The following is a 16,567-nucleotide window of genomic DNA, read 5'->3' as shown; positions in this document are numbered from 1 at the left end:
AAAAGGTGCGCTAAAGCAGCTCGAGAACAGAAGGAACAATAGGTAACCATAGCAACAGTACACTGAACGACCACTTACCGATAAGATCAGTATCCGTATCGAACAAAAAGTCATATCAATATAATTTATTTGATATTATTTACAAATAACAAAAAACATTTTTTTAAATGCTAGTGTTATGGTTGTTGACGAATAGCTACTGAACGTGACGTGAACGTGATTTTAAAATATAACGTAAGCTATTTTAATTAAAAGAACTTGATTTTTTTTAACTCGATTACATAATCCACATAACATGCAGTCCGATATAACCCATCACTGTCACTCAGCATGTAGGCATGTAAGCATCGATTAAAATCTAGGCTACTATATTCGTTCGAGAACGTGAGTTAATATCCGAATGTTTCGCTCCGTACAAATGAGAGTTTTAACTGCACCCTTTTCTGTCGCCGCACATATCCCTTCTCTGTTGTATAATTCTCTCTCTCTCTCTCTCTCTCTCTCTCTCTCTCTCTCTCTCTCTCTCTCTCTCTCTCTCTCTCTCGCCACAGCACGCCTGCCTACATCCCTCTCTCAATCTTCACTAACACACAAGCAAAGGGGACCGAAGCAGACCCGTATCCTCCTTTCCCAGCACACCACGTTCCTCATTCTCAGGTTTTTTTGTTGTTGTTTTTTTGTCTTTTATATGGCGCAAGGGCTCTGCAAGCGGGACGGTTCAGGGTGCGAGAAAGCCAGCGCGGATTTGGATAAGCGAGCATCAGTGACGGGTCTAGAATACAGCAGCAGCTGCGGCGCCTCCGCCTCCTCGGTCTCTTCTAGCCGGCTCTATGACGAGTAATGGTCGGCTCGTTCTGCTGGATGCTCCTTGCTCTAACCGGATCCTCGACGGCACCATATTCAACAGCAGATTGCCATTTTCGGAAGAAACCTCCAAAGAGCTAGGAGATACATATGGAAACTGGGGATCGGAATTTTAGGAAAAAGGATATATAGTAGTGCTTTATTTTATAAGTCTAATTTGGTCATTTATGTTTTGTTCTCGGTGAATTTCCTCATTTCATCGTTGACTTGATTTGTCAAATTGATGCGAGAGCGGCGGCAGCAGATTTAGATTCGCCTGGACATTCTTTTCGTTGGTTTTGAACTGGACTATCCTGGCCATCCATCCATCTATCCTATATATTTTTTTCTGCTCCTGCACTTCAGTTGAGCTTATCCTGTTCTTTCTGGGGGGGGGGTTCTCTCACTATCTCTCTCTCTCTCTCTCTCTCTCTCTCTCTCTCTCTCTCTCTCTCTCTCTCTTTCTCTCTCTGCGTCTTTCCCTCTTGATTAGAATAGACTAGTATTTGCTTAGCCATATTAAGAGAAGACAGCGTGTTGGTTAAGCAGCTACGTAGGTCAACAGTTGTTGTAACACAGTGAATTGTTTAGATATATTCCGATCCGAAGCAAAACCTACCATTACTCCATCAACGCCAGTCTGAATTCCACATTCTTCCTAAACCAGTATTTATCCTCAATTCCTAACACATCAAATCTACGCGCCTAAAATTGTCATGATTAAAACCGAGTAGCTATTGTTTAACATTGGCTTAATTGCAGTGGCGTTTGAATGACATGCTCAGGCCATTATTACAGGCCTCGGCAATTAATTATTATCTTTGATTAGTGGCTTTGCAGCGTGAATGTGTAAGTTTAAGCTGTAGCACTAGCTGCTGCATATCTTACCTCGTTTAGAAACAAAGACAAGGACAAACGATTTAGGAGGCTAAAATTGCTCTTTGTTGGAACAGCGCTGAAAGCGTAGCGTTCCTCTCCAAAAACAAACAAAACAAAACAAAACAAAAAAACAGCCAGAAAGGCTCACCTATTTCTTCCTTAATCGGTTCTCACCCAAACGCAACCATAAGGTTCCTACCGCATCCTCCCCCTTCCCCCTCCTTTCGCTCAAATATATCCCATTTTTTAAATTTGGTTTGGTCCCGTAAATTTTCAAATATTTATTTCCTATACATCAAGAGGAAAGGGGGTCCCCCTTTCATGGAATGCGGAAACATGGGTGTGTTTGACCGCGGAGTTCAGATGTTATTGACCACGGTGGGCGCATTCGCTGCCTTCAGTCTCATGACCATCGCGGTGGGCACGGACTACTGGCTGTACTCGCGCGGCGTGTGTAAGATCAAGACCAACAACGAGAACGAGACCAGCAAGAAGAACGAAGAGGTGATGACCCATTCGGGACTGTGGAGGACATGTTGCTTGGAAGGTAAGACGACTGTCATGCTCTCTTTTATCCACCCGATGACGTTTAGCGGTCCCCAATTTGCATTAGAGGGTCCATCTAAGCACGTGCACACGTGTTACTGTTGGTTGTTACGGAAACGCATCTTAGGCCTGCTGCTTTCACGATGGTTTAAAAGCTCCACTTTCAGCACCACGGACAGCGACAGAAGCGCACACTGATTTACAAAACTGTTGTAAAAAGATATCACACAATGCTGTCTCTTATATTATGGCGTGTTGTAACTTGTTAGCTGGTTTCTTGCTGGATGATCATGTTCTAAAAACAGGTTTGAAAACATTAATCTAATAAGAGCAGCTATTAGCTGGTTTGTTGCTGGTCTAACATAGATTTGCTGCAGCTAATGTCCAGCTTGGACCAGCAAATGGACAGCTTAGGCCAACTAGAAGGGGATAGTTCACCAAAAAAGTTAAATTCTGTCATCATATACTCACCCTCATGTCATTTCAAATGACTTTTCTTTCTTCTGCGGAGCACAAATGAATATAATTTGAGGAATGTTTTATCCATACAATAATGGTCCAAAACAGCACTGAATCCCATTTAATTGTTCATTTAATGGCCTTTTGTGTGTGTGTGTGTGTGTGTGTGTGTGTGTGTGTGTGTGTGTGTGTGTGTGTGTGTGTGTTCAGCATATAAGAAATAAAGTTATGCAGGTTTGAAATGACCACTTTTTAAAAAAAAAAAAGATTATTTTGGCATCTATGGTTCCAAATCATCTTTAACATCTATGGAACCTTTCCATTATGTAAAAGGTTCTTTACAATGGATGTTTTTTTAGATTTATTTTTGAGAGTGATGAGGGTGAGTAACTGATAATAAAAAAAAAGTTTTTTAAAAAAACATTTGGGGTTAACTATGCCTTTAAGATGGATTTTCCGGCATTGGAAGGTTATGGATATATAGCAGCAGATAAATGCATGTACTGGACTTCCACTATAGGTAACACCTGGGAAAAAATTGCTACTCACATCAACCATGTTCAGAAAGGCTCTCTGTATGTCAGGTCAACATTCACAGACTGTTGATTTCCTGTCATGCTTCAGTGGCTGCACTGACTGCTGACTTTGGCCAAGCAAGATCACCTTGTGAGGTCACGGAGCATAACAAATCTCCCTCATCCTCACCAGGGCTCAGCGGAGACACAGAATATGGCCTGGGTCTCTGAGGCACACGGCCATATGTATCCTCTGCTGCTTCTAGAGCACAGGAAGACCTATGGAGGAAAATCTATGTAGCATTATTTCAAAGAGGCTGGTCACTTTGAATTAGCAAAGACACGATGAAGCAAAGGCATTTACAGTCAAATGAGTTCAATTACGAGGCATACTGACAGGGGAGATTAGATGCTGCTGATCTTGATTATCATCATGACAGCATGAGTTCTCATAGCCATATGTTGACCATGGCAAGACAAGTGACTTTGACCACATCTGTCAGTGTGTCCTTAACATCTGCTTTTTAGATCTGTCTGTCAATTTATCCTTAAAGGGTTAGTTCACTTTCTGTCCCTTCATTGACAGCCTATACGCAACTATCACTTCAAGCCCCAGATAGTAAGTAAAGACATCATAAAAGACAAATCCAGTGATTTAACCTCAATTTTATGAAGCAACACGAGTGCTTTGCACAAGAAAAAACAACATAATTTACACATTTATTTACAAAATATTAATCTCCAACGTGCTTTCACAAGAGCACCACAATCCATGTGTTGTGTTGATGCAAGAGCAGACGTTGTTGTAAATGTTGTAAATAAAGTGGTAAATATGTTTTTTGTGCAAACAAAGCACTCATTATTAATGACAGAATTTTAGATTTTTTGAGTGAACCCTTTGAGGTTTGTCTGTCAAAATACCTGAAATACTCCAGGCTTACAACATCTGTCATTATGTTACATTTGGAGCGCAGGAGAATCTCTTGAATCAAAAAGTGCTTCATGAGATTAAACAAGAGGAACCTGATCAACATTTCCATGTAAAATATTTCCTAACAGCCTTCTTTGTTGTGCCTGTGTTTAAGTGTGTCACTGGCCCAACAAAATTCCACATGATAGTCAGTCATTTGTAATTTTTGATTCATCTTAGCTCTCAGTTACACAGATTTTGCAGACCGAGGTCAAATAATTTGTATTAGCAATGCAATGGCATACTTTTTGTTTTGGTTCAACTGATAGTACGCTGCCAAGAATTGAACACTGGAGAATGAAAAAATTGCCTTTTTTGTGTCACAAAATAAATCCTATAGTTTTTGAACAGCCAGTAACACCAAAATGAGTTGGATAAAATCACTGGGGGGAAAAAAACTTAAATAGTAGAACACTTAAATAGCTGATTATACAGTCAGCTCATTTAGCAAAATTAGGTGCTGGTCCATGATAAGTCTTAAGTAAAAGAGGATATTGCTGCTTCAATGTAAAACATCTTCCTTCTGTTCTCAGTTCAGGCTCACACAGATATCATGCTCAGACTATGGAAAAAGCAATTAGTTGCAACAGTAAATAACACTTATCCCTCAACCTACATGGTTGGATCCATCAACCAGGTGCTGCCTCTCAGAGCCCATCTTGCACTACCATCTCATAGACTGTGTAGGCAGGCTAGGATGTAAATCTCAGTGGTCAGAGCAGAAGATGATTTGCTGGGGAGGAATAGATTTACAGCATGCAGGTGGGCAAGAGTGTTAGTGTAATTTGTCCCTGGAGTGCTCCAAACTGATGAGAGAGAGGAAACACCCTCAACTGAACTGTCCTCAGCAATTTTAACAAAGCTTCAGATATTTAACATCTACCCTTGGAAACCGTCTGTATGGTATTGTTGGTATACTTACTGTACATTACTGTTTAAATGTTTGGGGTCGGTTACATTTGAAAAATGAAAAATGATCTTATGCCCACCAAGGCTGTATTCATTTTATCAAAAATACAGTAAAAATCGTGATTTTTGTAAATGATTATTACAAAGTAAAATAACTGTTTTCTATTTTAATATATAATTTAAAATGTAATTTATTCCTGTGATGGTAAAACTTCATTTTCAGCATCATTACTCCAGTCTTCAGAGTCACATAATCCTTCAGAAATCATTCTAATATGCTGATTTGGTGGTCAAAAACATGCTGAAAATAGTTAAAAGTACTGATTTAGTCTTTCTTAAACTTTTGAACTGTAGTGTATATCTGTATTTGACTTGTATCAAATTCTTTTAATGCTGCATAAAATGTAACTATTGTCAGTTATGGAGGTTTACACCAGTCTGAGAAATGCTTCAAAAAATAATCTATGGAGGCCAATAGCTAATTAAGCAGTGCTTTAATTTGTAAAATCTTAAAGCTATTCTTGTAGCGGGGTCATGTATCCATTTACGTTTTATTCTTATATATTTCAGAGTTGCTTTCAGTACATTTGCATTTATTTCCAGCGTCAGCAGATTTATTTTGTTCCCAATGAACTTACTATGGCTCCAAAAGTGTTTGAACACTTAAGCCACACTTAAAAATGATAAATATCATTAGATATAAAACCAACAGGCGATTATTAAAACAAATACAACAAGCACACTTCATAGTGATACATAGTAAATTACACGTGGTTATTCTTGAGATAAATAAATTACAATGACAACAGCTTATTATAAACCACCGTCGGTGTATGAATGAGTGAGTGAATGGGTGAATGTGAGGCTATATGTACAGCGCTTTGGTGGCCATAGGTCTGTGAAAGCGCTATATAAATGCAGTCCATTTATTAAAAGTAGTTACAGAAATGGTAAAGAAATGTGAAGTTACTTCTGAAAAAGAAAATAGTCTAGCATCATCTATTTGCAGATGCCACTTGGTTTGACATCTTGTTATCTAATACAATGAAATTCATATACTTTAAACTAGGCTTAAATGTCCAAATACTTTTAATGGCCATTGCATATTTTTAACTTTTTTATTATTAATATTTTTATCCTAAATCTCAAAGCAAAAATTGTCAAACCAGATAATTAGGGCAAAATTTGCAACACAAAAGAAAAGCACAATGCACTTGCTGTTATCACACCTCTCAGTGAAAGATGACAGCTTGTTAAGGTCTTATTCTTGACACCCACAGAGCCATTATAGTACCACTGCAGATTAGAATGTGTCTCTATAGTGAGTGGAACCAAATATGAATCAGCATAACATTGCAGCTCTATGAGTTGCAGTACATGCATGTACACATATAAACATTGTCGTAATAAAACACAAACTGCTATATGGTGGGTCGCCATTACCGTAGTGACTCAGACCCAAGTGTACTTCGGCAGAACAGTTAATCTGTGTTATTAATCTTCATTACTCTAACAATGAATGTGAGGGTATAGCACAGAGAGAGCCCAGGAACAGCACAGCAAAGTACAGTGACAAAGGAGGTGCAGTTATATTCTTCACATACCCAACACTTATCATCCGAATCTCTGTGACAGCAACTTTCCCAATAGGGCAGATCATTCTTCTGAACGCTTTGAGTCGCCTTGAATATTTCCCAGACTACAGGGGGCTGCTGCTAATGAATGGACATCCTGTGCACGTTTTCTATTCGCAGGCAGCCAAAGCGTGTGTTTGAAGAGATAACCCGCGCCACCTCAGCGGGAGGGGGTGCAAAATACTCTTGCATTTTTCTCACCTCTCGCTGGTTCATGCTCACAAATCTGCTCTTTGTAAGCAAGTGCGTGTGAGGTCTCATACTCGGCGTTCATCCAGGTCGACTGAATCAAGTATGGCCGCTTCGTGCTGTTATTTGTGAATCGCATCTTGGTCAAAATTCTTAGTCACATTTTGTTTAAAAATGCAAAAAATATTCTTATGTATGTGTGATAGACAGACAGGCCGCGGGACTTAGCCATGCCTGGCACTGCTGTAGAGACGGATTACTCTCATAAACTGATCAGATAAGGATTACCAGCCTGGCATGTATCTGCCCAGCTAATGACCCAGGTCTAAAGTAGCATTATGCAGTATTACAACACTACTGCATGCTTCAGTTCGCTCACACGGGCCACTTGCCCCAAAACAATCATCCCAGTTCAGCTCTACACTACCAAAGGAAAAAACAAACAATGTTTTCTTTGGCATGCCCACCATGGCTTTTCACTCTCTCTGTAACACTTTAAAACCATGATCCACTTATCCTATAAACACCAGTGATGTGATAAACAGTGGGAAAAACAGTGGAAGCCAGCATATACAATGCCAAAACATTATGTCAGGTTAAAATATCTCTTATACGTTAACCTGACAGATTGTTTAGGCATTGTATATGAGCTATTTCATAATGCTGCTTCATTCAAAAACTTTTCTCATTGTCTTGTCACATGATCATTACAGTTTTAAGGTGGCATATGTAGCTGTATAGTTGTGACATTAAAGGGATATTTCACCCCAAAATTTGGTATGGAATGACGTAGGGTAAGTAAATGCAGGGCTCTCAAGTTTTGAAGACAGGCAAGAGTGACATATCCCCCCCCCCCCCTTGACCCCCCTGACGGTCGGCTGACGGTCGCGTATTTTTTGGATGGGTCGCGGGAGTGGGGGTGTTTCATTAATAATATTATTATTGGTGTTTTTGTTGTTGTTATTAATAATTGCTCAAATACAAAGTATTTATTCAATTTCCGCATGTGCGTGTGTGTGTGTGTGTGTGTGTGTGTGTGTGTGTGTGTGTGTGAGAGAGAGAGAGAGAGAGAGAGAGAGAGAGAGAGAGAGAGAGAGAGAGAGAGAGAGAGAGAGATTATGACTGGTGTTGTTTATTGTAAGTGTTTGTTGCCTTTTTGGACTTGTTGCCTTCCACCTGCACTGTCTCTTCCTCTGTCTCCTCCTCTAATGGGCCTACCCTTTTCGTCACCTTCTCTGGGCCAGCATCCTCTAATCTGGCCTTTTTAGGGGTCTTTCCTCTCAGGGCGAATGAGAGGATGCTTAATTGCTTTTTACCTGGCATCTCTGAAAGACAGATGCAATGATTAATGCATCCATGGCCAGGATATAATTATAAAATATTACATGATTTTAAAAGTGACCTATAACATCGACTATGCAATACACTTTCATTTATTTTGTGCTAATAAAGTCATTAAGCCTATTTGGAGAGAGATGTTTATAATGTGACAACATGTCAGTCATCGTGTGATAAAGAAAATATGACTAGGCCTATACTACTTGTTCTGAGCAGGTGTTGTCAGTGAACAGGCTGTAAAACTGTTGGCTAAGTTACAGACACTCATGAAAAACTGATGCTAATTATCTGGGAAACATTCTCTAACAGCAGTCAAGTTGTCACAGTTTGTGAATTTGTTGTAACATTAAAACAGGAGATCATGACTTACTCTGTGCTCAAAGTGATGCTCGGAGTGGTTTCCTTGAGCGAAACTTCGGAAGACGACGCTGTAGCAGAATCAAGTGAACAATTCCAGGATATGCTTTTTTTTCATTGGTTGTTGCATTAAATCTTACCCAGATACAATAGTGCTATTTTCAGATTGGCTATTGTGTAGCCCCTTTCTTTTTTTGATTGGCTGATAAGTGGCAGGCTCAACTAAGAACTCCAGGGGAGACGCGCTTGATTCCTGCCGGTTCCACAGTGAGAGCGGCGCGGACAGAGAAATTTTGGGTGCTGCGGCATATTAAATATATTATAAATAGTTTTTCCACGTGAGAAATACAATGTGTGGCAGGAGTGCGAGACAAAAGACCGAAATGAGTGATTGTCACGCTCAGTGCGTGACACTTGAGAGCCCTGTAAATGATAACAGAATTTTAATTTTGGGGTGAACTATCCCTTTAAAAGTTAAAATTACAGGAAGTTCACGAAGCAACATGAAAAAAGTTATGTATGTATATACACAGACATTACAGTTCAAAAGTTTGGGGTCAGTAAGAATTTTATACTTTTATTCAGCAAGGATGCATTCAATTGATCAAAGTAACCGTAAATACATTGAGGGCCCTATCTTGCACCCAGCGCAATTGACTGAATTGAAATGTACACCGACGCATGTATCATTCCTATTTTGCACCTGACGCACAGCGGACTTTTCCCTCCACAGACGCAAGTCGGTAAATTAGGGAATGAACTTGCGCTCCCGGGGGCGGTTCAGGGAAAAGAGGAGGCGTGTTCCGGCGCAAACGTTCCCTGGTGCTATTTTGCAGTTCCAGAAAACAATTCCACCACAGACCAGGAAAAACCTAGTCTAAAGTCAGTGGCACAACGTGCATACACTTTGCTTCTCTCATCTACACACGGACGCAGTAGTTGACATTTTTGCAAACCATACATAATTACAAGGAAAAATATTCCACATGAGGGAAATCATTGTGGTGAAAAAATAGGCATAAATCTAGCTAACACATTTACCAAAATTATTATACGCCTGTTTAACCGAAGCTAATTTGGGTGGGTTTCTCCCATCCCCATACAGTGCCGCTTCTCTGTCTTTTACGGCCCTGACGTGAACGTCGGTCTCCTCGGCTGTGAACCGCTCCTGGCGTGCGCCTGGCAAATCCGCTGTTATAATAGCAATCCGCCATGGAACCATAGACAGTAAAAGAAATGGACACAGCGACCCCATAGACTTCAATGGAGAAAAGTGAAGTCAATTAGAAGCACTCACTTCCTGATGGCTGAGCGTACTGCGCAGACTCAAACTGAGCTTGACGACGTAGATGTGACGTGAGCAACCTGTCTGTCTTCTAGTAGCTGTGCCAAGAGAAATCTGAATCATTCCCTTCTGAAACTTGCAGAGACGGAGAGCGTGAGTAGGAGGTGTCCATGAGCTAGGAGCAACTTTTGCTATGTATTCTGATTCATTATTTTATCATTTTGCCTCCATGTCCCCCCGATTGCCTGGGAGCTTCTCCTCCTGTCTATACGGTAATTTCTCTACTGTGCGACAGAGAGTCGCGTGGTTATGACGCAGTCGTTAGCCTATTTTTACAAAAACTGCTTCCACGGGGCCATAACATAAGATACAAGGTAATGGAGCCTTTTATACATTGTCGTGTTTCTTTAGAAATAAACAATGGACAAATAGAGTCTTTAAACGCCTCAGATGTAAAGTTATTCGCTGTCAAAGTGACGCCAAAATGAATGGGAGTCAATGGAATGCTAACAGCAGGTGATGGCTTGCTAACCAATGGCGGCCCCTGGGGAAGATACGCTTTCCAGGTGCTGGATTACCCCCTTGCATGGAACAAGCGCGCCTGCCATTGATGGGTTGTCTGTCCAGACAAGCACACGATGGCCCCTCAGGTCTGGGAGGGAATTATGACCCCTCCACAGACCTTGCATTGACAACCCCCTAGGATCACTCCCCAGCCTGTCAACACTAGACTTTGGGACAGAAGCCAAGGTTTCTCCCACACATCAAGGTACAAAGGCACTTGCGCATAACCTTGACGATGCGGAATGGGTTGCCCCTCTCCTGGAAAACCCCTTGGTCTTGAGCCACCACTGCAAATGTCTCATGTACAGCAAACCAAAAGGTATCACGCTGGACGCAGCTGCCATCAGACCTAACAGTCTTTGAAACTGTTTGACAGTGCGGTGCTCTGCTTCTGTTGTACCTTGTATGGGGAGCTGGTCGACGACTGGAGCTGCTCCCACACAGAAAGCCCCCTGAGACCTGAGCTTGGTGAGGGAGGTAACGTTGGAACACCACCGCCTGCAAATCTGTGGCCTGCATCCGGGCCCACATCCTTGCCGTCGTTAGGGTCTCTTAGCAGGTCAGCCTGGTATGCCTGCAAGATTGCTATTGTGTACAGACACACACCAGCCTGACCCGCTTTACCCACCAAGGCCGAAGTTGTTCTGCATGGCCTGGTTGGTAATGTCAGGGTCTTTAGAGACGATGCTGTGTAAGGGAAGAGATAGTTTGCAAGCATCTGCTCCACCTTAGGCATTGCCCCATATTTTATATAATACTTTGAATAACTCGTGACTTGGGGGCTGAAAACAGGAGCAGAAAATGGTTTCCTCCACAATCTCCACACGGCAGGCCCCGACGTGGAAGTTGCACTTTACCAGGCCGGAAACGCTTGCCAAGTTTACTTTTAGGACAAGCGTCCTGCCTCTCGGCTGGCCAGTCGTTACTTAATTTAGCCACAGCTCAAGTGACAACCTTCACCAGCTCCTCATAAGCATGATAGCTGCAGCACTGGGCCCTTACTCTGGGTGGAAGAAACCACAGAGCGTGCTTTCAAACTCGGACAGAAGGCGCTGAACCTAGCGGGTGAGGGCAGAGTAAAAGTACAGCCTGTCTCCAATCCCTCCACTAGATCCATTTGCGATTCTCACGATCTCAGCCGCTGCTATGCCTCGCCAAAAGCCGGACCTGAACTGCAAGGAACGAGTGCCTGGGCGCCCTCCGCAAAGAGCTCCAGGTGGGAGCGGAGCATTCTTAACGGTAAACCCTCCCAATGAGCACAATCAGCCCCCTCGAGAGCTGACCATGCATGCTCATCTCCCAAACAAGCAACGCACAAATCGCGTGTTTCCCCATCCGTAATATAAAAACAATTTGAACTGTTTTTTGCTCGTCATTATAATGTATCTGTACTTTACATGAATGGTACGGGACAAATTAACAAAAAACAGAACAGAACAATTCACACAGAATGTTTGCTTAAGGCACAGAAGCTGACATTGTTTGGTACAGGTGCTATTTATAGAGCTTGACGTCCCGTGACGTCCCACCACATCATTGGATTGATTTCACACATGCTTAAAGATGCAAAGATTCCCATAGCCTTGCTATTCTGACGTAGAAAGGGAACCTGCACTGTGTGAACGGAACCGGACTGGACAACTAGTTGTCTGTCACGTCCTACAGTATGAGAGAGTTGAACCGCTCTGCATTGCACAAACACGTGTCTACCAAACACGTGTCTACCATGTGTAGCGTTTTTTTGTGTGTGGTTTCACTTTCGGTAAGTTACAATGATGGAGATATGAGTGTCAACTTTGGGTAAAACCCAGTGCTCATCACGGTCACTTTTTACCCAGATGTCCAATCAATCACAGTGGAGGAGGGGCAGGACAAATACCACACTGACCAACCGTCACATTCTGCTTGTACAACGTCAACAGATGATAACAACAAGCATAATGGAACAAAATAATTTCAAACAAGAGCCAGAGCAAATACATTACATTGTATCGACATTTTATATAGAAAGAACACAGAAACAAACTCTCTGTGAAATGAGATGCTAGTAACACTTCCGCGGATATTCCATATCATAGCAAGCAATGGAAAGAAAATAAACCGCTGCGCTGCCAAAATGCTCTCAAGCGCCCACAGCTAGGCATTTTCAGCAGAGCGCCTAGCGTTTTCAGTTGACTGAAAACGCTTTAGTGGACACGCGGCCTAAATGCGGTTGTCAATCCAAAAAACTGCCAGTGTGAACGTAGCATTTGTTTGAAGTCTTTTGAAGCCATACAATATATATTTTTTAGGAAGAGGTTTACATTTGCATTTATTCATTTAGAAGACAGAAAGGTGCAGCTTGAACAGTTTGCTATAAATATCTGCTTTTGTGTTCCACGGAGGTAAATCAGTTATATAGGTTTCAAAAGACATGAGGATGAGTAAATGATTACATAATTAAATTTTTCTGGGGTTCACTGTCCATTTAAATAATGACAGAAGCTATTTGTTTTGATGAATAATGATCTTATTTAAAGCTAATGTACTGGCAAGCCAGGTCTCACTTTGAACTTCTCAAATGCAGGACACGTTTTTTTCTTCTTCTTTTTTTTTGTAACATCTAGACAACCTCTGCCAGAATCAGAGGACAAAATCCTCCTCTGCCGCTCAGACAGGAGGGAACATAATTAGGGTCTCAGGGGCATTATTAATATTGGATTGGGAGACGGCCCGGGTGGAATACCATTTGAATCATTCTAATTCTGATTCAGCTCTGAAAGCAGGTTGAATGTGATGGCAGTGATCAGAGTGCAACAGAACAGTCTGTTCCACATCTCATTTCTCACCTTCTCTCTTCTACATCACTTGCTTTCTTGTTCTGCATTTGTTTCTTTGTACCTGAATGTTGGCAGGTGCATGTGTAGGAGTACTCATGCTATTCTGGAACTTCTGTATCCCTCCCTACTCAGTTGACCGTTTTCTGGCATGCACATCTGCATTAGTAAAATCCCTTTTAAGAGCTTTTCCACATTCTTTACGCACTTTGCAAACAATAAGGGACTGCTAAATGATCGGAGAGTCATTGTAATAAACTGTATATGGTGTGGTGAAATTAGAAAGGGTAATTAACGTAACTGTTTGACAGTCCTGTCACAAGTAGGAGGAGCCGAGTGGTGTCCTTCATTATTTCTCCAATCATCTTTTTACCAGGGAAAGATATATGGATCGAATTTTGTTTTTGTTTTTGGTCCTGGTGCGTTGTGTGATTCCTCTGCATTTTGACCCAGGAAACAGATCAATAGAGGACACTCCCAGGATCTGTGTGTGGGAACAGCCTCTACAGTGTAACATCACTGATTATAGCTGATGAATGAATGAACCAGATAAGCAAAGGCAAGCTAAAACGAGATTATAAACTTCAGAAGTATATAATGGTACAATGGCATGAAAATAAAGGCATTTTGAGCTAAATACCTTATAGCCACATGCCTTTCTTGCTAACATTTAAAGTCACTGGTGACTAAGGTTTTTTTAAGCTGACAAAGAACACTGTTAAATGGTTCATACGACTATTGCATTATATTCCAAGTCCTCTCAAGCAATAAAATATAGGTAGAGTAACATTTAAGTCATATACTAACATCCAAAAGTCTAATGATGTTTGGGTCTAATTTTTTTTTTTTTTTTTTAAGAATCTCTTGTGATCATCAAGGCTGCATAAAAAATATAGTTAAAACAGTCATATTGTGGGATATTAACACAATTTAAAATGTTTTGTTATAACCGTTAGTAACGTTGTGCTGTTTAATATTTTTGTGGAAACTGCACTGTAAAAAATGTTATGTGCTACTTACTTGGTAACAATATGGTAACAATATTACACAAGCTTGATTTCTTTCATGGAATCTACCTTAATAAATAATGTAAATTCCCCTAAATGATTTAGTCTATGACACAATGAATTTAATATTTTTAGTGAAATATGTTTTTTTATTTTAAGTTGACTCTTAAAATTGTGTGAATTTGAGTGAATGGAATTGACCTATTTATAGTAGACTTTGAGTTATATTGATATATTTAAAAAGGCTATATGCTGTTAGCACAGCAAAGAAACAATGTTACTGCATTATCATTATAGCAAAGTTATTACTTAATGAACAAAGCAAAATGCTTCAGACTTTTAACACATGCAGTTATTCACAACCTAACCATAAGCCCTACTCTTCTGCACAATGGTAACAAAAACTTCAACATAATAGAAACTAACCAAACTAAACTGAACATTAAACATTAACAGATGTTCCCCTTTACTCAAAAACACGTAAAATAACACTTAATTTCAATATTTACTCTCCATTTCCAGCCATGTGCAAAGCATGCTGGGAACTAACAATGGTGTCCCTAAATAAAAATCGCATAATTGAGCTATTTCTCTTAAAATAAATAGGTAGCCTTTTTTCCTTAATTTTATCATCTTAATCAGTTCCTCAATTCAAGCCTCAAAACTGTGCATGTTTCCTTAAAATAATTATGAAAATGTATCTCTTGGTTTTATTAGTGAAATGTTCTCAGTATTTTAAATACAACACTGAACCACAATTTTCTTAATAAAATACACACCATATTTTTAATTATCACCTTAATTTTTTTCAAGACCCTTGATTTACAGTGATGTGCTACACGTTTTTTAGGGTGCTTCGATGAATAGAAAGTTAAAAAGAACAGCATTTATTTGAAAATATTTTTTTTTTCAATGTAAAAGTCTTTACTGTCACAATTCGTCAATTTAATGCATCATTGCTGGATACAATTATCAATTTCTTTCAAACGAAAAAAAATAAAAAATCTTACTGACCCCAAACTTTTGAACGTTATAGTGTATTAATTTCCTTTGTAAATATATTTAAATATATTAAAATATGGTGCATCAAGACATTATCAGGCATTTTAAATTTCTGTCTGTTCCTCACACCATTCTTATATAATCACTTCAGAAGACTTGGAATATAAATTGTATAGATTATTTCAATGATACGTTTGTCGTTTTTTTAAGCTTGAGAGTCTTGAGAGAAAAATAAAAAACGTATTTGGAATGACATGAGGATGAGTAAATAATACAGCACATAGTTCATTCAAAACAAAGATTAGATTTGTTTGAAATGTTTGGTACAGATGCAGAAGGGATTTGCACTAAAGCTCATTTCATGGTTCCAACTGAAGCATTGACATGTGGAGTTCTGCATGGCAGAAAGAAATTCGCTCTATGTCCTCTTGCATGTACAGCAAGTGCCAAAATCTCTGTGATACTATTATACTGAGCAAGACCAATTATATAGAATTGATCTCATTTCCACTGTTGTAGACCATTAGGCCAATTTTGTGATAATGTTTAAAGGAGATCATTCATTTATTCCCTTACCCCTTTCTCTGACGGCCATTTTGCAGATTTAAGGCAGAGAGGGGAAATACCACCATAAATGCTGATTAACTCTATATCTGCTCCATTCATTTTAAGTCAAAGTGTTTTGCTGTTTTTCCCCCGATAGCGGCGGTGGAGTCTGCAGCCCTCTCAGGTGTGATGAATTGGTGGTGTCCTTGGCACAGTTCATTTGCAATCCATTACAGTGCATTAGCTTTGTGTCACAGAGGAACCCAAACACCATGCATCACTAAAGTGAGGGGATGTGATCAGATACCCCATCTTACACCCAACATACCATTGACTTGCAGAGCACGTTTGAATTTTAATTTGTCTTTTATAAAGTGTGTTGAAATTAGTCCAGAACTGTTTAAAGGAAGTGTGAAATATTCAGGAGAAAAACTGGAAGAAACCTGTAGTGCTCAGATGCTCCTCATTTATAGATCAAGAAACTTATTGGAGACCTCAGTTATTATTCATCTATCAGCTTTGTCTCAGAGTGGAAAAACCCTTAGGAAATGAATGATGCATTTATTTACATACATAATGTGAGTACGTATACACACAAAATATAGTACAGAAAGAGAAAGAGAGAGTATATATAGAATATATACACTTTTTAGTTAATTTTCAGCATCATTACTCCAGTCTTCAGTGTCACTCTAATATGCTGATTTG

General features: G+C 40.0%; 1 protein-coding gene across 1 annotated transcript in view; it reads left to right on the top strand.

Moving 5' to 3' along the window:
* Positions 1-498: 498 nt before the first annotated feature.
* Positions 499-16,567, top strand: part of cacng2a (calcium channel, voltage-dependent, gamma subunit 2a) — a 90,080-nt gene continuing 74,011 nt past the window's right edge. Inside the window, exon 1 of the mRNA XM_079864111.1 lies at positions 499-2,269. Within this exon, the coding sequence (XP_079720237.1) occupies positions 2,044-2,269 (226 nt within the window). The 5' untranslated portion in view covers positions 499-2,043. The remainder of the gene's footprint in view (positions 2,270-16,567) is intronic.

This window comes from Squalius cephalus (genome assembly GCF_949319135.1).
Source record: "Squalius cephalus genome assembly, chromosome: 1".
NCBI lineage: Eukaryota > Metazoa > Chordata > Actinopteri > Cypriniformes > Leuciscidae > Squalius > Squalius cephalus.
This window is presented reverse-complemented; position numbering and strand designations above follow the sequence as displayed.